A 24,350-nucleotide genomic window follows, 5' to 3' on the forward strand; every position below is an offset into this window, starting at 1 on the left:
TATTTCAAGTGGTTGGGCTCTAACAAGCTGTACAAAGCTATCTGATAAGAGCAGAAGGAAAATCCAGTAAGAATAGACAGATTGATTTTGAGTAATGGAATAGTTTAAGCACTTTCTAAGCATTAGCCTAAGGAAGGTGTGACTCCATAAAAGAAAAATCTTTGGAAATAGGTCTAAATACACAATAGACTTTCTAAAATTCTAAGTTTCAGAAGTATTTGCACAACACAAAAATAAAAATGTTTGATTGTACTTAACAATAGACCTTGGTTTTGCATGATGATAGTGCTACTAGAAAACCAGAAAAATAACAACATGGTCACAAGAAAGCCTCTATATAACTGAGTAATATAAACCTTTCCCCCCCATAAGTTATGGCCTAGCTAAAGAGGAAAAGAAATTAAAAATAAATCATGAACATAACGAACTGCAGCCCACGTTTTTACCACAGTTGCAAAATCCCCAATGGTGCTTCTGAATTTCCAAATGCCTCAGAGAGCAGCTTTCTGCTCTGGCAGAACATTCAGATAAAATCAATGCAACACGCATCGGCATTCCTCATCTCAGCTAACCAGACATTACGTTTTCTTAGAGGCACAGTATTTAATTTTTGGTTACACTTAAACATTTATATCCTTCCAGGTAAGTCTGTTCAATTTCTTGAACTTTCACTTATCGGGTATTGAGAGTGTTACTGCTGTCTGTCTTGTTGGAATCCTGTTTATAGGAGCATATACTACTGAGAGATTAGGAGCTAAAAACAGCAGGCAAAATTGAGTATTAATGAATGCAAATTAATACTCACTGGGGAAAAGCCAATTCTCCTATATATACACACTGATGGAAATTAAATGATTTAGTAACCTTCAGAATAGCTCTTAATGTTAGTGGACGGTTCTATGGAATGGCAGCTCAGCATTCAGTGGTACTTTAAAAAATAAATTAGGAATTAGAGGAAAGAATGATGAAAAAAAATCAAAGCATAATTATGACAACATGTACCTTTCTGGTGTGCCTGCATTTTGAACACAATTTGCAGCAGAACTAGAAAATATAGAGAAGAGCAATAACAATGAGCACAGATGTGAAATGCCTTTTGCACAGATGACACTAAGCTATGCCTTTTCCTCTGGGAAAAGAGGCAGTGCTTGGAAGACACACTAGAGGTTTGTAAATTCTTGAGTTGCACAGGGAAGACAAATAGGAAACAATTGTTCAGCTCTGCTCACAGTTTAAGAAGGAGAGGGCATTACTAGAAATTATTGGGTAGCTGGATCAGGAAACAACAAAATGAATTGATTTTTCCTGCAAATTAAATTGTGGAATCTATTGATATTCAGCATGGGAAATACGAAAAGTTTAGATGAAAAAAAAAGAAAATAAAGCACAAGGAAAGGCATTAAGGTCTTTTAAGCACATAGATAGAAGCTCTGATGTTAAAAAAAAAATCAGCAGGAAGGATACAATGGGAAAAAGCACAGTCCAGCCACGTTGTTCTTCCATGCCTCCCATGAGCATCCCCTGCCAGTACTGCTGGTTGAGACACTGTGCAGCACCGCCGTTGGGCACCGCACCACCTTCCTCCTAACACGGGCTTGCCTCTCGTCAGTAAATTGTCCAAGGTGGGAGAGATGCATGCTCCCTGCAGGATTTCAGAAGCATCTTAACTGCTATTTTATAGCTGAAAAAAAAAAAAAGAGCTGAGCTTTCATTAATACTTCCTGGGGGCAGCACGTGAGCAGTCTTCGTTGCACTGCTGAAAAGGCTGTGTGGGTATTCCAGGTCTCACTTGCAATCCGAATTTCTTAAGACCAAAGCCACAAAGTGACTTGTCCAGCTTGGACAGGTCCACAGCCTCCCGAATGCAGCCATGGGCTCAGGAACTGCCCCCCGCCACGACTGACAAGAGCAAGCTCACAAAATACCACCCCGAAAGGTGAAGGTGACGGCTGAAGCCCTGCTGTTCTGCAAGGCCGGAGCCGTGGTTAGGCCGTCCCCGATTCCTGCACCTCATTCTTGCCCTATTCAGACTTAGGCTTGCTCAGACTGTGACTACCAGGGAGAACAACTGCAGGAATTACAAGTGCAGACTGACAGACCGTCTGGGTGGAATAATTCAATGACTGGAACACTTTAATGCATATTGCATGAGTGAATCAGCCAATCATTTTAATGCAAAACGCTCTTTTCCTTTCTTATGCCTTTCTCTTCCACACTTCCACATATCCAAAGAGGGAGGAAGTTAAGGATTACAGGAGGGTCAGCCATGGGAGTAAAAGGTTTGATCCTGCAAATTCCAAATGGAAGCTCTTGTGTTGGCAGGATCAGTGCTGCGACTAACATGGTATCATTGTAGAAACAGTTTGTTTCATGAACTGTCAGGGGTTTTTTTTATCCTTTAAAAAATGTCAAACTGAAGATGTTTAATAGAAATGTAAATACTGCAAACTGAATTAACAGTGCTTTAAAGTGGTGTTAACCTCACAGAACGTGTTCAGCACCTTTTCGTACCATGTTGCCACCAGGTGACTAGAACAATCCATTAAAATAACCCTGAAGAGCTCCTTGAAGACCACACTAGGTAATTTTACAAGTACAGGAAATTACTCAACGAAGAGAATATAACAAGCATGCTAAAATACCAAAATACTTCTTAAAGACTAGGATACAGAATGAAGACAAGCTTTCCTTATTAAACTTTTTATTAAAATGGAGCTATTTTTACATATTTAAAATACTTTATATCCAAATTATGCAATATTTATGAAAACAATTGTATGCAAACACTTGCATAAAAATATGTAAAATCACAGCTAAGCAATATAAAGCAATATATAGCATGTTCCAAAATGTATTTCAGGACCAGAATACCTGAGTTTTCAATAAGCTGGTTTCCTGCATTTCACCGATTTTAACAGTTAAATTTAATAATGTATCTGATCTTGTATAAAGCACTTCTTTGGTTGGGAGAAACTGCATGGAAAAGGCAGAGATCGACCAGAGATATTACTCAAGGCCTGTCTTCGGAATCTTCTTCCACATGAATATCCACTGTTTGAGATGCTAGGAAGGACTCCCATGTAGCAAGGCACTTAAAAAAAACCAACACAGATACACATGAATATAGCAGACAGATTACTGTAACACCGGTAGCCAAGGAGAAAAAGAAGCAGCAAAAACCAAAGCAGAATACTCACGCATTGTCACAAGCTGCTTTTGTAGGCCTATGGTAAAAGCAAAATACGGTTTCCTAGCCAGCTCAGTGATATGCAAAATGTTAGCCAACACGCTGAGTGAGCTGTAAAGGTCACTTTTACATAATGACAAGCGCACAGTGTGAGCATCATAATTGTATGTGTTAGCATGGAAGATGCTAACATTAATTATGCTCTTCTTTAATCTCTCCCTTTAGTTACAGGCAAAGATGTCTTCCAAATAGAAAACACGCTGTCAGGCACAGTTCCCTTGTAATCTCTGTGGATTCCTATTGTATACCCAATTTTCTTTCCAAGTCAAATTAAAAGTTCTTTTCTAAACACACAGAGAATTCATTTTTCCCCTGAGATATGGAAAAGGAACGGGACCAGAAAGGCAAGGGGTGGTGGTGGGGGAGGCAACTGTCATCCTTACAACAAGTGGCATTTCTCTCCTCATGGAAAAATGTATTTCTAATTGAACATTTTTTTTTTTTTTTATTTGAAGCACCAAGACTGTAGGCAGTAAAATGGAAAAAAAAAAAAAATTAAAAAAAATCCCCAAATGACTTTGGTTCAGTTTGGCTTAAATGAGTGTTGGCAGCTTGGGAAACCATTATAAATCATAGATCAGTGTTGAGAGTCATGGCAAGGCTATCAATAGGTACACCCGTGGTGCGCTGATGCTTGTACCAGGTTTCTACTATTTCAAGCCTGTCATTAGAAGGGGGCAGGGAAATTCATGCAATAATTTTATTGTTCTGCTGCAACTGAAAAGAAAACGTTAAAAAGGAAATTCTAACGAAATTTTGACTTACACATTCATACCTATTTCTCTTGACAATTCAGCTTATCTACTACTTACTGTACACAGGTTTTTTCAGGAAGAAGCTGAAATATTCACAATAAATAAGTCTGCTGAAATTTCTCAGGAAATGTCATCTTTTATATTAAAACCTGGACAGCATACTCCATTTATCTGAACTTTGAATTAAATCGATACCATGAAAACAGTATCATTTCCTAAGTGAAAACTTTTGCCATAAGCTAGCTATTCAAGGCATAGTAATTTGCTATGCCCAGCTACAATGAAATATCTAGAATCCATCTGTCATTGCTTAGGAGACATGGAAAACACGCTAGTGTTCATGCTGCTTGAACTTACAGCCACCTAACTGTCTTATTAGACATTTCTACTGAATTACTTCAAAACTCTGCCATTAAATATGTAGATTTAACCATATTACATTAAAGAGCTTAGGTCCTGGTATTACTGCGTATCAACGTGCAAGCAGACGAGTGGGCGGATCTGATAGTCACAAATAAGGCATAAGCTCAAAGAGCAAAATGAAGAAGACACACACACGATGACCGGAGCTGGGGGAATCCGTGATGACACAAGGATGCAGAACCAGAGATGATACCCATAAAATTATAGGTGACAAAAGGAACAAGAAAAAACAAACCGAAGTCAGCAGCAATTGTGCCTCTGAAGACATAAAAAAGGGAAGGTGTGGGTCTGCAAGACAATGAGAAAGGTTAAAAGAGCCGACTGACCTAAGAGATCAGAAGGAAAAAAATGAACGAGAGCTTATTTCACACAGGTTTTTGGTTGTTATCGGGCAAGTTAGAGACTGTTCCTGCTATTCATATGTTGTCCCCTAGACTATGGAAACCATGAATCTACTCCCTCAATCTTTCTTTTCTCATCTTGCTGACAAAATCCCCAACTAGCTTCTGCTGCTTTTGCATACGACAACATTATGCTGCTGTTCAAAGCACATCTGAGATTTGAATTATTGTGAAAAGAGAGGAGTAACAGGATAAGATTCATGCGGAAATCTGTTTTCTTCATTGACTTTCTAAAGAAATGTTACTTTGAAATGGTAAATATAAACCCAGGGAGAAACGGTAAAAATAGTGCTAACATGAACAGTGATCTGCAAGTTTTGCAGACTGGCTGCTGACTTAAAAGGTCTTTTTGACCTTTTGTCTAAAGCCTTTAAGGTTTGATCATCCGATTCTTCCCTACTTCATGCGACACTGTGGCAGCTGAGTCCATCTGAGATGCCTGAGCTGGAAGGTGGCATCTTGGTTTTAAAATGTCAGTGAGGCAGCTGCTAGCAATGTGTCTTCACTATGGCACTCGGACTCAGATTTCTGTTTCCAGAGCCCAGCCTGGATTACCATCCTAGAAAGCTGCAAGGCATGTCTGTTTTCCTAGGCTTTTTCTAGGTGTGGGACAAGAAATGCTCAGTGTTTCTTGAAAAGTCTTTTGCTGGCAATGACGGACTTCTTTTTTTTTTTTTTTTCTGAACCAGTTTAATTTATACCATGTAACCTCATGTTTTGTCATTCTGTAATTTCAGTAATGTGAATTAAAATACATATATCAGCACTGGCTGGAATGTAAAAATGGCTTTATCTTTGCAACACTGAGCCAAACAGCCCGTGTTAAAATGCAATCACAATATGTTGCTTAACCAGATAGATACAATCTACAGAAGTCTTTCCAGACAAAGATGCAAACCATTTTCTTCAGCTACACAAGTTATTCAGTTTTTAATTTATTCTCGTTTATATAACCAAAACACATTTTCCAAAATGTAAGAGCAATGGTGGCTCATTTCACTGTCAGACATCACAGTGCTGCTACAGCTGACAAGTTTTATAATTAACCGTACCAAAACAAAACTAGGTCTCTGTGCCTTAGGCTCAAGCTTTATATATTGTGAAGCATGAACTGCATAAACGACATTTTGTTAGTGATGTATACTTCAACGTTATTACAGAATTATTTTACTTCATTCTCCTGGGAGGTTGAAAATAGAGATCTAAATAGAGGATCAGCAAGCCTTCACAAAGGAGACAGAAAGGGGAAAAAAAAAAGAAAAAACAAACCCAGGAAATTAAATGTGCATGCATAGGATTGAAATTCATAATCCAATTACTTGTAAAAGCCTGGCGGAAGACATAAAAAAGCCTAAATACACAAAATGAAATGTCAAGCACTTAAATAAGGCTACTTTACTTAAAATACTCTGATTACTACTGCAGGTCACACATCTATTCTGCAACGTCATTTTCAGAAAAAACAGAAACAGGATTTTCATACAGTACAATTGCGTATCTAACTAAAAAGGAGATATAAAAATAGAACGTGTAGTAGGGATAAGAGAAGCTGTGTGTCACATGCCACGTGTGTTTCTATTCCAGTTCCCTGTTTTCCATGGTTGATACCTTAAAAATATAATTTATGACAGCATTTTCTGGAGTAGAATCTGAAAATGAAGCCTTGTGTGTGTCAGAGAGAGAGAGACAAAATATAGTTTCTGGGTGCAAGGAAACAAAAATGAGAGTGCATAAAAATAGTGATTCCCACTATTAAAAAATGTCATCCTCAAAGTACTTAATAGAAGTTTTTATGGTTGAAGTGAATGAGGGTTCAAAGATGGATCCTGGCTTTGCAGCGACATGCACAGAGACAAACTAGCTGAGCCACGTGGGAGCTTTTGAAAATCACATGAAGTTTGTAGCCAAATTCCCAGGCAGGGCTAAGGTAGGATGTGATCAGCAAGCACGAGCAGCTCAATTTTTGCTATGCAACCAAATGACTAGTTAAATGCATCACTACAGAGGCCTCCAGGGCAAATGAGATCTCATCTGCTTTTCTACAGCTTCCACTAGATGGAGAGGTACCTAAGGGCTTTGGAGTCAGAGGGAATTTGCTGTAACAGGGAATATTGTTTTGCTCTAATGAACCTTTTGGATCAATTTATGCCGTACAGCAATGTAGGTCACAGAACTAAACTAAATTATGCTTGAAATTGTTAAGAAAACTGGGAAATTATTTATATTTTTGGGAAAGAGTAAGCTGTGTCAATACCAACAAGAATTCCACTATATCAAAGGTAACTTTAGCTTTTTATCTGATTAAGCTGCAAAGGTTTAACAGTATTAGTTTGACATGCGAAAAATAAAATTAGAGCCTACACAAAGGCTCATCCATACACAAGAAAAACCATGTTCTTTCAATGCTGAAACTAATTAAGTATCATCCTACAAAACCCCTCAATCTTCCTGCATTTGCTAGAATGAGCAGTGGAAAATCAAACTCTGGTATATTTGCTGGATTTACAATGTCTAACTAGTCTTTGGATTGGGCTGCAAAATCTAGCCATTTATTCTGGTGTTTTTTTCTGAATAGAATAGGCTAACGAAGTTTTTTGCTGGGAAAAATTAAAGTGATTCTTTTTCTTTGACGCTGTAAATATCCTAAAGTATAGTAAACACATAAACATATTGTATCACAGAATCGTATCATAGAATGGTTTGAGTTGGAAGGGACCTCATAGATCATCTAGTTCCAACCCCCCTGCCATGGCAGGGACACCTCCCGCTACACCAGGTTGCTCAGGGCTCCATCCAACCTGGTCTGGAACACTTCCAAGGATGGAGAATAACAAAAAGAAAAATTTAGTAAATATTTAATTGCTATTGCTCTTTGAAGCCAGAGTTCAATATTGCCTGGTTTGGTTTTGGTAATTTGTGCCAGGAACACTTCAGAGGTGCTAGCTAAACACCACCACCACCACCAATAACTTTGTATCTTGTTTTGGTAAGGCTCCATCTTTAGGGCTCTGCAGAATACCTGTACCTAAGTTAATGAAAATACTCCTGGTGACAATCTGCTTGCTCAGCTGTAAGCTCCACCCTGCGGACAGTTTGTGATTTCAGCTGTTTGGCAGACACCTACAAACACACAAACCTGTGCTGTTTGACAACAGTGTCACACCTAAGGCATGGGGAAAAGGAATAAAATAAACGGTGTTAACACAGGCTTCACTCAAGAACTCTTCTCTGTAAGGCCAACCAAATTGATGCTAATTACTTCAGAAATAGGAGTAAAGTTGTCAATTTTTAAAAATTAAAACCTTTTCATATTGTTTCAGAAAATCCTCCTTATTTTAGCAATGCACTTACAGTCTTTATTAATACTGTATGTTACTGGCTTTAAGCCTGTTACCAGTACAGGTTGGGGACTGAACTGTTAGAGAGCAGCGTAGGGGAAAGGGACCTGGGGGTCCTGGTGGACAGCAGGATGGCCATGAGCCAGCAATGTGCCCTCGTGGCCAAGAAGGCAAATGGCATCCTGGGGTGTATTAGAAGGGGTATGGTCAGTAGGTCAAGAGAGGTTCTCCTCCCCCTCTCCTCTGCCCTGGTGAGACCCCATCTGGAACAGTGTGTCCAGTTCCGGGCCCCTCAATTCCAGAAGGACAGGGAACTGCTGGAAAGAGTCCAGCGCAGAGCCACAAAGGTGATTAAGGGGGCGGAACATCTCCCTTGTGATGAAAGGCTGAGGGAGCTGGGTGTCTCCAGTTTGGAGAAGAGGAGACTGAGGGGTGACCTCATCAATGGTTATAAATATGTAAAGGGCGAGTGTCAGGAGGATGGAGCCGGGCTCTTCTCGGTGACAGCCAATGACAGGACAAGGGGCAATAGGTGCAAGCTGGAGCACAGGAGGTTCCACATTAACATAAGGAAAACTTCTTTACCTTGAGGGTGACAGAGCCCTGGAACAGGCTGCCCAGGGAGGGTGTGGGGTCTCCTTCTCTGGAGACATTCAAAACCCGCCTGGACACGTTCCTGTGTGACCTACTCTGGGTGGTCCTGCTCTGGCAGGGGGCTTGGACTGGATGACCTTTCAAGGTCCCTTCCAACCCCTCACATTCTGTGATTCTGTGAATACACAGAGACTTAGGCATGCATTCAACACTTTTCCAGAAGCAAAGGGAAGTAGAGAACTCTATGAACTCTTGAGACCAGCTACAGGAATATCAAACAATTGGTCAGTCATGGTAATTCTTGGCTACTAAATGACATTACATTTAAACGTATTATAACATAGCTTGTACATTATCACAGGAAAGCCTTCATTCTCATAGGCCTGCACAGGAGCACCCTGTAAATCTGGGCTTTAATTAGTCTATTACCACAGCTTTGAGAGACACAAAGAGATTGGCAATTCCACAGCTGTAGGAACAAAGGAACACTTCTTATTCAAGTATATTAAATGTAGATAGTCAATAAACTGGAAGGCTACAGAAACACCTCTGCTTGTTTTGAATTAGTAAGTCTGGAGAAATATAATTACAGGTAACACTTTAAAAGTAGCACTTCATGTAACGTGAACAATAATTCAGCTTAAGGGAGACATACTCTTTTATGCTAGCTAAGTGATGCTTGACAAGTTGACAGCAGAATCCTTAGGCAACTGCAATTAAGGAAAAATCCAAACAAATGTAAGGTCATACTCTTTCTCCATATTATGACAAAGAGGAAGTAACATTTTAGAAGTTCTAGTGTACTCTGACACTGCTGTGTTGTACTTGATCACACTGGCTTTAGTTTTACACAGTCCTGAAGGACTGGAACTTCTTCTGCAAAAGCCACGAGAAAACACGAGATGTCTGTCTCTCGTTACTCTGTAGTGCTCAGAAATGTAAGGGATGCAGAGAATGGCCACTAACAGGAATGACTCCTGGTTAGGTTGTGTGCCTGGGAAATGGAGTTGGCAACACTGGGGAATAATGAGGAGCACAGTGAAATGCTGCCGTAGAGAAGGGAATGGGGCACTGCTCGTGGAAAGGCAAGAATAGGAGTTTAACTGGGAGGTTGAGTGGGAGCTGTGGAAAGGAAGAGAAGCAGGTAGTGACTGAGTTAGAAAGCAGGAGATGATTCCTCATAGGAGATGGACAGAAGTGCTGGGCCACTGAACCATATCCATGGCATCCATGGTGCCTGGGAGCATGCACAGAACATGCTGTGGGTTAAAAAAAAAGGCAAGAAATAAGATGAGGGATGCTACAGCCAGAAAAGGTTTAGTAAGCATCAAATGGTACATCAAAAGCATGAACAAGTAATTTAGCTTCGGACATGTGAAAGAATGTGAATGCTGCGAGTAATGACTGAACAAGGGAAAAAGCACTGTAGAGGCACTGTGTTTGTGCATGAGTTTCATGAGTGAGACTCAAACTATTATCTTTAAGGTAGGATTTTGTTTTCTACTGAAAGCATAAAAATCATATTCTGATTCTCAGGTTTCTGAGATTCCCTTCCTGAAGTTTCACTTCCAAACAGTGGAAGCAGATACCAGGGCTGCTTCTTCTGCTGTCTTCAGGAGTGCACTACACACCTGTAGTTTGTAATATGAAGGCCTCTGACAGTAATCACTTCTCCAATTATTAACCATCAGCACTAACCACCAGTCTCAAGTAAACATACATACTTTAGATCAAAATTCCCAATCTAAATATTAATTTTATCAAATTCTCTTGAATGTCAGGAATAAGATAATGATTTTCTGATAAAACAGAAAAAAATTGGTAAGCCCTCACTTTGCAAACAAGGAGTGACACAGTTAGCACAATGCTTTCTATTATTGCAACTGCTGCAGTAAGATAAGGTGTTTTTTTCTAAAACCTAGATCTACTGAGATGTAAGACCAAAAACATTTTATGCAGATTTCAATATTCAGGAAAAAGCACCAAAAAAGAAAAATGTCTCAGTATAAACCAATTTGTCCAGTATTTCAGAGGCTATTTAAGAAAAACCACTAGCCGTTACAGAAATAGCCAAACCATTTTCTGCAGTTTGCGACTTAATGATAGCAATTTCATGTACAGTACAAGCTCTGGCATTCTGAATTAAAATTCTAATTCAGCAAAAACCATTTCTAGACAGGAACCAAAGAATTATTTTTGTGTTTTAATTTAGCTAATCATTCATTAACAAAATATTCCAATATATTTAGCATCATCTTAACATACGTATTGCTGATATAGAAGTCAGGGATCATCAATAACTGAAGAAAATGTGAGAGGATGCCAAAAGCTTGCTGCCTGATTTTAGAAAATATTTTGATCTTAATATGTAACAACAGATTGTCAATGCCCATGCATCTCACAGACTGTATGTTAATTAATTAGATGATGATCAAGAGCTCTGTCTTTTCAATTATGTCTTAACAAAATGATTTGTAAAATCAGGACACTGTCATGGGCTAACGGGCAATCTGTAAAAAGTTCAGGACTGGAAGTTACAGATATCAATATACAGCTCTAAAAATGACTAATTTTAATAGATGATTAATAGATGGCTTAGTGTGTTCCAAAGTTTTTCCCAAAATAAGGGGAAATTCTTTAAAAAAATTCCAGACACCTGGAATATTTTCAAAACGTGCACTTTGATCAACAAGGTGCTCCCCATGAAGAAACTTCACAGAATGCTTAACATATTTTGTTACATGTTTTCAAGTTCTCTTTCTTAGTATATATTCTTGTAAAAGGGAATTCTTACCAAGAATATTACCCATAGAGTTTGAGCTGAAAATCAAAAACCTAATTTCAACCGCTTTTCTTTCTTCCTGAAGTAGTAAGTTTCAATTATAAAAAGATTCAATTTATTAACGGTATATACTTGCAGCATTTGTATTTTTTTTTCAAAAAGTGCAATAAGCTTTTCATACTGACTTCTCAAAATTGCACTGTTCTTCTTTATCCTTGTAAAGTCTTGATTATTTCATGAAATACAATTCCTTAGAGAAATAACAATGACGACTTCCTGAATGTGCTGTCTGAAATGGAATCACATTTAAACATTTTCCTCATACAAGATCATATACACAAGTTTGAGCTCTCCAGAGGGCTTCTTCATGCAGTTACAGCAAAAGGTTTCCAAACTGAAATACAGCAGCTGACGTTGAACCAAAAAATATGTTCCAAATTGTCATGGTTAGTAAAACAAGAGTGCCCTCTGTCGATGATGAACTCAGGATCAACCACTTGGGCACAAATAAAATACGTTTTCCTTGAAACGTGTCAAATTAAGGATAACTGCCTCCCTCTTCCCACAAAAACTGATTCTGAACGTAATACAGGTTTGAGCTAAAATGCAAAACCTCCTCTTTACAGACAACCCATGGACATCTCCACTGAAGTAATCAATGAAAAAATAACATTGCTATTAGAAAGTGTTTTACCTCTTCATAATAACGGAGATTATTCTCAGCCACATTAGTGAACGTTGATCTCATATCACACTGCATGTTTTGCTTCCACCTGTCCCAATCCGCTTTCAGAGCATTATTGGCACATTCGACTTTGTCTTCAAGTTTCCCAATCTCTTCTGAGAACTAAATATGAATTGTAAACATTAAAAAATATTAGTAAAGTCACCATCTCAAAAGTGATCGAAATCAAGTGATTGTAGTGCAGAGAAACAGAACTGCAGAACCAAGGCTGGTATTTCACTTAGCACAGAAAATCATTCCCCAGGGATAAATTTAAATTTTATTCTTAATGAATAACTCAGAATGATTTCTGCAATATTAATAACAGAAATTCTAGACCAGAATTGAAGTGTTGCTGAAGATATTTTTATTGACTGAGAAGTTACAGACTCTGGCACCTCTTCACTAGCACTTGACAGTAATGCATCCAAAAAGGAAAATTTAGAGGGCTTTACTGAAGCAGAATCAACTATACAAATTAGATTTGGCCAGAAAAACTGAGAAAACCCTGACAGGACCCTTGTAAACTCAGGAGAAACCAGAATGGGGAGAAGACAGCAGAAATCAAAAGCACAAACTTTCTGATTTCTTGCCTGTCACCTTGCCGTCTTCTCTTGTGGAACTAACCTCTGCGTGGCCACATGAGGGAGAGAGAAATACAGAAGCAGAGAAAGAAATTAGACCAAAGGACTTCTGCAGAGAATAAACTGTTTCACAGTGATCCAGGATCAAAAACCTTGGGGGCTACTCTACAGATATTATTTGCTCCTAATGACTGCAGATGCACAAAGTGACTTTTCAGCTAATGGGAATGAGTGAGTGGAGAGGACAGAGGCCCTCTCTTTATGAGTCTTCTAGTCCTCTCAATAGTTTTGTAACCTATTGTCATTTACTAATCAGCCGTGTCAGTTCTGTCTGGCACCCAGTCTCAGAAAGAGGTGCATCTTCTGCAGCTACACTGCAAATTCTTCTGCTGGGACTGCACAGCGACCGTCTGCAGCAGGAGGGAGGTCAGGCAGAAACACCACCAATAAGGAACATGAAGGAGGAAAAAATCACTCTCCTTGTATTGTTTCCATTGCAACTCAGGTCCCATACACCCTCCTCTTCTTCCTTGTATTCTGCTGGCAGGCAAATTGTTTTTCCTCATACAGCACCCCTGTAAAGTTGGATACCTCCTCATGCTCTCTGCTGCTTTCATTGGTATGAACTTCAGGATTCCAGGATTAACCTCCAGGATTTTCAAGGAATGCTTATACTATTGGCAGAATGCAGAAATGTCAGAGCAGGTTGTGGAAAGTCTTGGTGCGCAGCCTCTAGCTTGAACCATGCAGGGAGGACAGCGTTCCAGGGCAAGAGCCGGCAGTGCTGCCGCCATCGGACATGAGCTAAACAGCACAGCCTGAAATGGTCACAGAACCTGAGCCCAGTGTGTAATTCACAAACCACGGATCCCAGTTCAGTTTGACATACTGGAATCCTTCAGCTCTTACAGTAGCCAAAACCTCCTTACCTAGTGAAACTGAAAATTTCATGGATTTTCTCCACTTTCCGCAATACACAGATGAATAAACATTTTTAGTTAGACTTGATTTCTACACTGATTTTTCCTTGCCACACTTCCCTATTAATGAAATACTGGTTATTAATCAAGAACAAAATGCAAACTATTATTTCTACTTTACTGAAAAGCCCCAGTTCAATTATCTAGCCAGACCAGTAATCAAAATATGGACAAGGGTAATTCCAACTACCAACATTGTATTTAATATGAAAAGGTTAATCCAAAGTTTAAATGTGGGGAAATTAACTTTAAAGGAATTACAGGCAGCTGGATTGGCTACATTGGGCATGTCCCAAGTTAATTGCCTTTCCTTCAAATACAAAAATGAATGCAGACAGAATACTGAAAACAGTGAATATTTTTAGATGATTTAGAGTAGGAAAGGCTGTTGAATCCACTTTCTGCTTTTGCAATAAAAAAGTCCCTATATGGGAATGAGCTAGACTACACACGTAAAGAACTTCGACTTAGAAGTCCTGGCTGCAGCAGCATCCCCTTATCTCGTTCTTCCTATCTTTTAAAACATTTATTCTACAGTTTGCTTTTGTACTGCCTTTTCTAGGAACTATAAATTTCTTCCATGGTGTAGCCACAACATGATGTGGGCAGACAGGCTCTGTTCTACAGCCCTGCCTGGACACGCAGTTTAAACATCACCCTCTAAAGCCCAAAAGAAACTGTGTGTTGGATCAAGGCAAGGGCTGGTCTAAAGGTCTAAAGACAGTGTTCTGCCACACTTCACCATCTCAAGTAGAGAGGTTTAAGATCTACTTTTTCACAACTGAAAAAAGACATAAATGTCACCCTCTTCAGCTGCCGTGACAGCAGAAATGAAAGAAGAATGGCTTGGTCTCAACAAAACATCTACCTAGGGTGTTCCTCATTTACAAGGTGTAAATTGTTACAATTTATACTGCAAATGAAATATGATTCTGAATCCATTTTCTTACATTGATCTCACTGAGGCAGCTAGAGATAATTAAATCTCACTCCAGTGATTCCCAGAGAAGGACAGCACAGCGCTAATCAGACATCAGACCATGGGACGGGAAGGTGGGAGCCAGACACTGCTAGGGCAGAGCGCTACCAGACGCGAACAGTGCGATCTGTAGCTGAAGAGACTTGGCCCAATAGCCAAATTACCTGGTAAGTGACACAGCATTTTACACTATCTCACTATGCAAACCAGCATGAATTTCTATCTGCTACACGAACTAATCCTCCGGCTTGGTGACACTAACCCTTTTTAGCCTGGAGGTAAAACATAAGATATATTCAGAATGTGATAGATTCAGCATTTCATCTCTTTACTACTCAGTTTCAAGCCTGAATGCTGGAATCCTTAAGTTAGCATTTAACGCTTATCTGGTTCTGTCAGAGCACATTATAGCAACATTTTGTCAGAATTACTATTAGCACCAGTGGCAGTACCAAAACTGTTAAAACTTCCCAGACCACAGAGGGATGCACTAGCATTGCTGCGTATGCCTTCGGAACAGAGCGTAGGAGCAACGGAGCCACAAACTCCAACACCTTTACAGCCAGAGCTCTGGAGGTAAGAAAGGTCTAGGGAATCAGGAGGACACCAAAGTCCTCCCAACCATCTCTGTCAGAGCCAGCACCCAAAATCACAATCTTCAAACCTTCCATACCCTGAACAACTGCTTTCTTCGTGGAGTAAATTTTGGAGTGGGAGAAAAGGTTTTGGCTTTTTAGCAGCAGCACAAGCAGCTTTTTAAAAGCCCGGTGGCAGAAGCACAGCTCAAGAAAACGTTTTTCTTCCCAGCCAATGAGGCTGACATCTCGTAAGGTTTAATTTGCCATTCCAGCCTATTTCAGCTGCACTGACCTTGGGGATGTTTTGCATTCTCCCGATGTATAACCTCCTGTTTGTTAAATCATTTAATGTTTGCCGTGACCAATGCTAAAGATCTCACAGCCTTTTATCAGCTATAATGACAGTCTGAGATTCCTTATCTATGGTGGAAATGTACTTCAAATGAGATTAGAGTTCATGCCACTCATTGTCAGCAGAATTTCTGGCTACTAGATTGCACTGACAAGTTCAATCTGACATCTATGAGATCATTAGAAGCTACATGAGTTCTGCTTAGGAACAGAAATGTGCAACTACAGAAAAACTCAGTGTTTGACACCAATTCCAGTAACAGTACCTGTACTATGACCATGTTTTATTGTGAAATCAGTTTGGTTAGAAATGTCAGCAAAATATATCAACATATAATAAAAATTCAAACACAGTGAAAAACTGGTTAAGAAAACAGTTAAAAGTTACTTGAATGGTTAAAAATAGCAGTACACCATTCTCTGTGGTCAAACTATAATTAATAGAAAAAGCCTTCAACTTCTAATTAAGAAAAAGTCTTCAGGATACAGCTGCCACTCAATTAGAGAACACAGGATTTTATGATCAGATTAGACTAACAGACATCTGTTTTACGGCTCTCGTGAGACTGCGAGGAGAATCAGGCTCTCAGAAACAGGATTTTTTGAAATAAGTAAGAAACAGAGGGGTTGGAAAGATAAAATAAAGATCTGATCGCACTGTCCAAAGGCTTTTACCAAAATGGTAAGCACAGTTTTGGAAACAGAATCAGTGAAAAAAGCGCACATTGTGCAAACTGATCTGAAAATTTTACTGGAAGGAAGTACAAAGCATCTCATTATGGAGTAAACTGCTGTCAATATCAAATCAACATGGTATGATCAATACTATGCTAAAGGAAAAAAAATGATCCTTTTTGTCTGTAACGGTTCAGGAAAGGAGAGTGCATGTCCCTTGTCCGAGGACTCCATCAGATTATAACAGAAATACACTCTGAAAAGACTACGTCCTGCCAGGCAATGGTCCCTTCCCTACGGTGGACAACAATAAGACTAGCTGTGAAACAAGCTCTATGAAATTGGAATTCATCGCTGAATCGCTCTGTGCAAATCCAACTGTTTTCAGCAGGTTGCCAACAAGCCATACGAATGCGAAGTGCAGATTAAAAGGGACGCAACATTAAAAAGTCGGTACAACTAGCTGCATACAAATAACTTACACGATGACGTACAACACTCCTTTCCGCCAGAATAAATTCTTACAATCAGAATATCTCAAGTTGGAAGAGGCCCACAAGGATCATTCTTAATATAGACTGTGCTTTTACATGCAAGGCAACTAATGCGTGCTGCCGGCCCGTGGGGCACCCATGGCGCAGGGTGCTGGGGACACGGGCAGGTACGGGAGGAGCCCGCAGCGAGTCTGCCAGTGCCCTCACCAGGCCGCATGGGAATACACTGGCCTGCAGCCAGCAGAGGACTAGGACCTGCCATCGCTATCCCGACTCCCTCACCATGCTCCGTGCATTTTATAAGAGCTTCAAACTTTATATGTAAACTAAATTTGTCGACAAAGGACAGGAGAAGTGGCAGAGGAAGTGGAGAGACAAAAGCAGATTAGAGAACACAAATGCAGTGAAATGAGAGGACAATGTAAGCAACCAGAATTTCTGTTTCAGGAAAAAAGCAAAACCAGAGGTATTTACTTACTGTCCCACTTCAGTACACAGAGGCAAAGTGTTACAAAATACACCGTAGTCATCGTAGATATCATACAGTGGTAATATATTCTTATTTATTCAGCTCAGTGACAAGAAATCAAATAAAATATGCATTTCAAGTGCCAAAAACTATCTAAACAGCTCATCTTTACCTGAAAGCTAATTACAACAACCCTAATAAAAAGTATCTGAAATGTCAAGGACTTTCTCCTTTGATGTATTAAAAAGTTATTATTATTTAGTCCTTTTTATATATTATTTACACTGTATAACACTTTGTGTTAACACTGTGCTAAAAAGTCATTATTTAGGCTGGAGAGTTAAACAATCACAAATTTTAAAAGTTCCTTCTAATTGGTCTGCTGAGCCTCACTGATGGTTCTGGGGATACCTGCCCCCATGAGCTACCAGTTATGGTCTGGTTTCACTAGAATGAATGAAGGTGTCATACTGGATGTAAAAAAATATCCCAGGGCCCAACCGGATAAGACAGAAACCTGAAAGAACAGAATCCAGAACTTTTTAATTTAAATAAGTTTAATGAACAGCTTTGCTCATTCTAACCACCTCCTCTCCCTCTCCTACACCAATGGAGCAGCAGCTACAAAAGCACTGCAGCAAGTCTTACTTTCTTTTAACTCCCAGTGTGGAAGTAAACAGAAATGCTAAAAATAAGCTGCGGTACAGTCTGTGTGGACAAAACACAGTGGTCGCCCACTATTACCAGTCCTTTGTTCCAGCAGCCTAGCTGCTGAAGTTTTGCATCTTATGATTGCCTTTGCCTGGCATGCATAGCTACAAAGGCCAAAGCTTTTCAGAATAATTATGAGAATTACAAAGAGACCATCCAGTTACAAAGCATGGCTTCAGAGGACATGCTTTCTTCAGGGGATCGTCTTTTGCAGTTTGAATAAGGCCTGGAAGATTTCAGCTTTCTGTACATACTTACCAGATCCTTTTCTGTCTTTTTATTGGCTAAAGCATCAACTTTAGAATCCAGCTCGCCTTGAATTTGGTCTCTCCTTTTCAAAACACCCTTTATATAGAAGGGAAAAAAAAAAAAGAAAAGAAGTAAACTGCACCAAATTTTGGACATCAGAAAACCATAAAACTTGGCTATTTAATGAACTAAGCAAGATCACAGAACGATGCCATTTAATATTTTTGGCATGATACATGTACTTTCCTCAAAAAAAATTCTTAAAATCATGAAGACTTATTTTTCAATACCTGTATTTTATCTTACGCATTTTTCAAGAACCTTATTAAATCCAAAATCGGTGCTGCAAGAATCTGCCATACGCAGTAGCATTGCTAGTTGTATGAGAAAAACTGCATCAGCCATTTACTTAGTATCAGCTCAACTTACTATGTATTCATATTTTCAAACAGCAATATGAGTTTGCTAAATCTTGTAAACAAAAGTGTCTTCTTTGAGTAGAAGTTACAATATAAAGTAGAATAAATGACTAAAAATGGTATACCGGGCATTATTGAAATTGTAACTTTAACCTTCAATATTATTTTGTAAGTGCCAAACGTAGTTTAGAAAAATGAGGTAAAATTATCATAAAAATGACAGATGTTCTAACATTGATATATGTGCTTATTTTCAGAATATGTAATTATTACCTCCTTTAAAACTGTCTTATCAGGTATTGGATTTTTATCATAATATCAAAAATAATGAGAAAGGGGCAGGAACGTTACTTTTTAAACTACTAAACAGGAATGGTATTACAGATTAAATTTCTGATGCTCATTTGCTGTGTGACCTTGATGAAGCCTTACTAATTTCTCTTTGCCTTGGTTTCCTCATCGGTAAGAGCGCACTCAGGTGTGCTGATCTTGCAGAAACATTGCAAGGCTTTAGTCCTTTTAAAAAAAAAATAATCAGAAGCAGGACATACATAATTACAAAATCTCAAAACCTTCTTTTACATTACCTTGCCACAACTCGTTTTACTGCTTCTTCTGCATATGCTAAAGAGATTTTCACTATTCACCTCTAGCACAGGGCATGTTGAAACAGCACAGGGCACAAGCAGCTCTACCTTCTCTAGCTGTCTTATTTGACTGAGTTCTCTTTGAAATCTTGTCACTTTAACAAACACAATAGAATAATTTAAGAGTTTAATTTTCAAATAATTTATCAATGTTTCTTTTTGAACAGGTACTCACTAGAAAAACTTGGTAAACCTGACTTTGGACAATTCTGAGTAACAGATTAGCAATACGTACTACTGCTCATAAATGTACATTTCAATAGCTCAGAATACCTTTTGGTTAGATAAATACAGAAAATACTTAGCTGCAAGCATAGAAGCAAAACAAGTACGTATGGAACAGCTTTTCTTCGTATTACAAATGCTTTCTCTTTTTTACTATTTATTTTGCCTCTTTTGAAACTGTTTTAAAGACTATTTAGCGACTTCTATCACAAATACTCCTTAAATTACAAGATAAATTTTATTATTAATGTGGTACAACTATAGCCAAGTGCTGACTTCTAATGGCAAACAGAGGGACTGTGTTTTTAAAACATACTATACCTTTACAATTTTTTGGTGTAACATTTTCATCATACCCTGCCACAAAACCCTCAAATAATTGTATGTGTACCCTTAACGAATTTATTGCTGCAATTTGTACCCTCAGGCACAGCGGTACTCTGCACTCCCCAGATTTGTTCTGTGAGTCAGGAAGGAGCCTGTCCAGATGTAGATATTTGAGCTATGAATTCATCTCTTTCCTCAGTTTAAGGCTGAACTCCCAAGACTGGAAAATACAAGGATTGTATTGTATTAACCACACCTTCTTCTGCACATTTGCGCGTCATCTCGGCAGTACCGCACAAAGGTCCCTCTGATGAGGGGTTAAACACACCTCTGAAAGCAGGTTTTCCTAGTGTGTGACCTCCCCTGTTGTATTTTTATCGTGACTAGCAGTTCCGTCTCCAAACTGCGAGAGGGAAATAAGCTGTAGGAAAAGTAAAAATCCATTCCCATCAAAGGAAAGGAACAGTTGTAGAACAGGAATGAGCTAGTGGAGGAAGATTTTCCTCTGAACAGGACCTCATGGCAGCCTAATGCTGTGTTGCAAGTGTTGCATCAAGAACACTCCAAGCAGAAAAAAAAGTGCAGGGGGCGACAGCTCCTTGCAAGGTGTGCATGAAGGGGCAGGTAGTCACTCGGGGGTTCGTCCACAGAAACCTCTCTGTGCTCGAGGCATAAGAAAACACCTGAGAAAGGGTGAGCCAGGCTGCAGACCAGAAGGCAACGGGTAGGCAGCATCACTTCAATAGCATGATCGCTCATAGGTAATAGACTTAGAAATCCTGAAAAATAAGTTTGGAAGTAGGGGAGAGGAAGAAGACCTGCAATTGCTAGGATGATAACCTCTTCAGCCCTTTAAGCAAAGCAGCACCTACCCCTATCTACCTGCATGTACATGTAAACAATGAGGCCTGTGAGATACAGGACATTTTGTACGGCCCCTCTTCCAGTGAAGCTTGTTTTAAAGCAGCAGTCATTGCCGCAGTAATTCATAACCTCTCGGCAGCTAAGCCTTACTGAGAAACTGGCAATGCTCTGCACAGTGCCAGCAAAGGCTCACCTAATGTGGGCCTTGCTCTACCCATGGCCTGTAACACATCCTCAGCCCCGACTCAGAAACCACTGCAGCAGGAGCTGGGTTCCCAGCAGTAAGGCAAGAAGAGATGCTGCAGCTTGCATTGCTCAAAGCCTAGACAAAGAGGGGTTTGTATGCATTTTCTGCTTTCTGGAGGCAGCAGAGTGGGAATTACGACATGCTGAATTCACTTAATTATGTTGATTATTCATCAGCACTGAGTTTATCAACTCTGTAGTCAGACTTTTTACATTCTCTCCAAGTGTAAGAAAAATACGTACATAAAGGGAACTGAGAGCATCAGCTTATGGCAAAGACTAACACATGCTTATATAATGGCACAGGGACTGGAAGTTCCCTGCTGTTCTGGAAGAAGAAAACATAGTTTAGGAACATCTCCTAGAAAGGGAAAAACCTCTACACTCCTTTTCCCCCACACAATCTGTTGCTCGATGAGTTCATATTTCAGCAGTGTCAGAGGAGGTCTTTCTCAGCTGCTGTTCCCCAAACCTTTCTGTGCTCCTCCCTTTCTGCTACAATGCAGAGCTCTCTGAAGATGGGAAAGCCAGACACCCTTTAACACAGCTACCAAGGGCTGCCTGCCATGCCAAACTGTCAAGCTCTTCTCATCTGGAAGGGATGCCTCTTGCCTGATTAGCAAGGGAAACAGGACCAACCGGATTCCCTGCTAAGGGACAGCTAGCCTCGCTGTGCACGTTTAGTAACAACAGCAAACAGAGGGAATGCAAAATCATTTTCATCAGTTACAAATTCTCTTCTAGAGTTCGTCACTGGACTAAGCCAAATTTTATACACAGCCATAAGCAATCCTCAAGTATACCTTACCATCAGAATTTCACTGTAGAGAACATATTCATGCAAAATCGGCAGCAGATTTTCTGAGAGCCCTGCCATTCGCTTCTCCGTAGCCCTGCAACACTTGTCGATGCAGCTGGCAACACCTTTGAGGGAGTCGGCTATATCTTCTTCTGATGCTGACCAGAGTGTGTGGATGGGGCCGTATTCCTTCATTTCATTAAAATACTCTTAACAGGAACATACATACACATTACTCTTTTGTTCATTAACAGATGTTGAAGTGATAATAACTGCAACCTCGTATTTACTGTAAACAAAGCAAGAGACTGCGGCTCATGTTTAAATTTGTTCAAACGACCAAGGTAAGTAAACTGCAGTTTGTTGTTTATGAATAAACTAATCAATTAAGGTACTGTAATTAAGTAGTTCCTAGAAATCTATCAGCAAAAATGCCCCAATCATTTCAAAAGAGCATGCATACTCAGGTAGACCTGAAGAGCTGCATTCAAACCACACAATGACCTAAACTACTTCACACTGACTTCATAGGAACCATAGCAGCCCTAGGCAGCAGTTGATCTGACTTGCTTCTACTGCCCTGAGTAACTCTGCTGCAGTAATGCTCCAAATCCTGTCTCGGTTATTAAAACTATCAGCCTTGGTATGCCCCAAAAGCTTCAGAAGACACACCGAAGTTCACTCCAGTCCTGCAGGTGTTATCACCTTCAGTAGTTTTTATTAATTTAAATACGAGGGTATCCGACGAGTTATTTCCCTTTTGTCTCTAGGCCAAGTGATATCTGTAAGCAGAAAGAAGACCCACAATTCACTATGCCATGTCATAGGGCTAAACTTGGGCAAGGCTGGGTATGACCAAGAAGCTTCACATTCACAGGAGGGTACTGTGAACACATTGGTCATCTATTGAAAACACAATTTCATCACAACTGAATTTATAATGAAGAAATGTCCAAGAAAAGATGCAAAGCAGCCATGTGGCATTAAGAGTGTAATGTTTACTTTGAGATTAACCAGACCAAAAAAACTCCATGGAAGATGTAATTAGGAATCCCATGTTAAGCTACTGCAAGCAGGAATATTCTCTGAACCACAGCTATCAACAGTTCATATCCACGACAGTGCAGCCCTGCACACAAGTGTTCTGCCAAGTGCTATTTGGAAAATCTAGAAAGAAGATAAATCCTACAGCATTTGGGAGCATGTCAAAATTCATAAGGTTTTCCAAGAAATATTTGGCACTGATGCCTTGAACCTACGGACCTCAGCCACTTATTTCCACTGAAATGAACAATATCAAAAGGAACTCTTTTCACCAACATCTATTTTCCTTTTATAAGACCCTCCAGTTTAGTGAGGGCACGCTGAGATCTAGTACTGCACAATAAAGCACAAGGGCTCAGTTATTAAAGAACACAGTGCAGCTCTTCAAATTATATTATTTACACAATAAAATCCTTCAAGTGCTGACCAGTGGAAATTCTACTGAACAGGCCCAGTCTGAGATCAGGGTCAATCTCAGAAAGTCAATAATTCAGCATTCCAAGTAGGTGTGCAAACTGCTGTTACGTAAGGAAAAAACTGAGATTAAGTCATCCTTCTTAAGAAAACTGTCACAGGTACATTTCCCATGACAGAAATTACGGCCAACAGTAAAGCTATTTAAAAAAAAATAAATCTACTTGGTCAACACAGAAAAAAGGTGCAGAGTGAAACCAAAAAAGAGATGTTTAGAGATCTGGAATCTAGACAGCATTATGCCAGTATAAGAGAGCACGGAAAACCGTGACTATTTACATTCCACTGAAAGTACAAAATAAAAGGTCATGCACCTTTCCAAAAAGCGCAAGTAAAAATATCGCCACACTTGCTACGTTGTCTTCTAAGTTCCTTATCAAGTAGTTCAAGGACACGAGTTACAATTCTTCCTATTAACAAGTTATTCAAACTAACTTGAAGTTCTGCCAAATCAATGACCATTATGAAAAGCACAGTATAAACATAAATCTCCCTTTTCCCCTGCTCGCTGGAAGGAATATTTTGCCTGGCATGATGAAAACTAATTTACTTTTCCAATATACTAATTTCTTAAATCAATAAATCTGATACTTGTTTTCTACTTACCCCTTTCTTCCTTGTAAATTCTATGAGCTATTTTGTCTAGTACGTTTATTTTCTGACTAAATGTTTCCATATAATCGTTCATTTCTGCAAACATTTCAGGACGATTTTTAACTCCTCCTCTTACTGAGGATGCCACAGCTCTGACAGTCTGTCCCATCCTGCTCAGCAAACCAGGACCCTGCTTCTTGTGTGAGGAGAGTTCCTAAAGACAGAACAAGCCGTATTTACTTCCAAGTACACTTTTTAATTCTCTGAAAATAATGCATACTTTAAAGCTTTTTTTTAAAAACCAAAACTACATACGTAAGCCTCTGTGTGTCTTTTTAGTGTATAAATCTTATTTTAAAATTATTAGACCAGTGTCA

General features: G+C 39.4%; 1 protein-coding gene across 1 annotated transcript in view; it reads right to left on the reverse strand.

The window, feature by feature from the left end:
• Positions 1 to 3,010: 3,010 nt before the first annotated feature.
• SNX7 (sorting nexin 7) overlaps positions 3,011 to 24,350 on the reverse strand; it is a 30,859-nt gene continuing 9,519 nt past the window's right edge. Inside the window, exons 5-9 of the mRNA XM_086463089.1 lie at positions 23,986 to 24,187; positions 21,871 to 22,070; positions 18,344 to 18,430; positions 12,235 to 12,387; positions 3,011 to 3,091 (exon numbers count right to left, since the gene is read on the reverse strand). Coding sequence (XP_086319215.1) covers positions 3,011 to 3,091; positions 12,235 to 12,387; positions 18,344 to 18,430; positions 21,871 to 22,070; positions 23,986 to 24,187 — 723 coding nt within the window. The remainder of the gene's footprint in view (positions 3,092 to 12,234; positions 12,388 to 18,343; positions 18,431 to 21,870; positions 22,071 to 23,985; positions 24,188 to 24,350) is intronic.

Source organism: Leptosomus discolor, chromosome 3 (genome assembly GCF_034619465.1).
Source record: "Leptosomus discolor isolate bLepDis1 chromosome 3, bLepDis1.hap2, whole genome shotgun sequence".
NCBI classification, from domain to species: domain Eukaryota; kingdom Metazoa; phylum Chordata; class Aves; order Leptosomiformes; family Leptosomidae; genus Leptosomus; species Leptosomus discolor.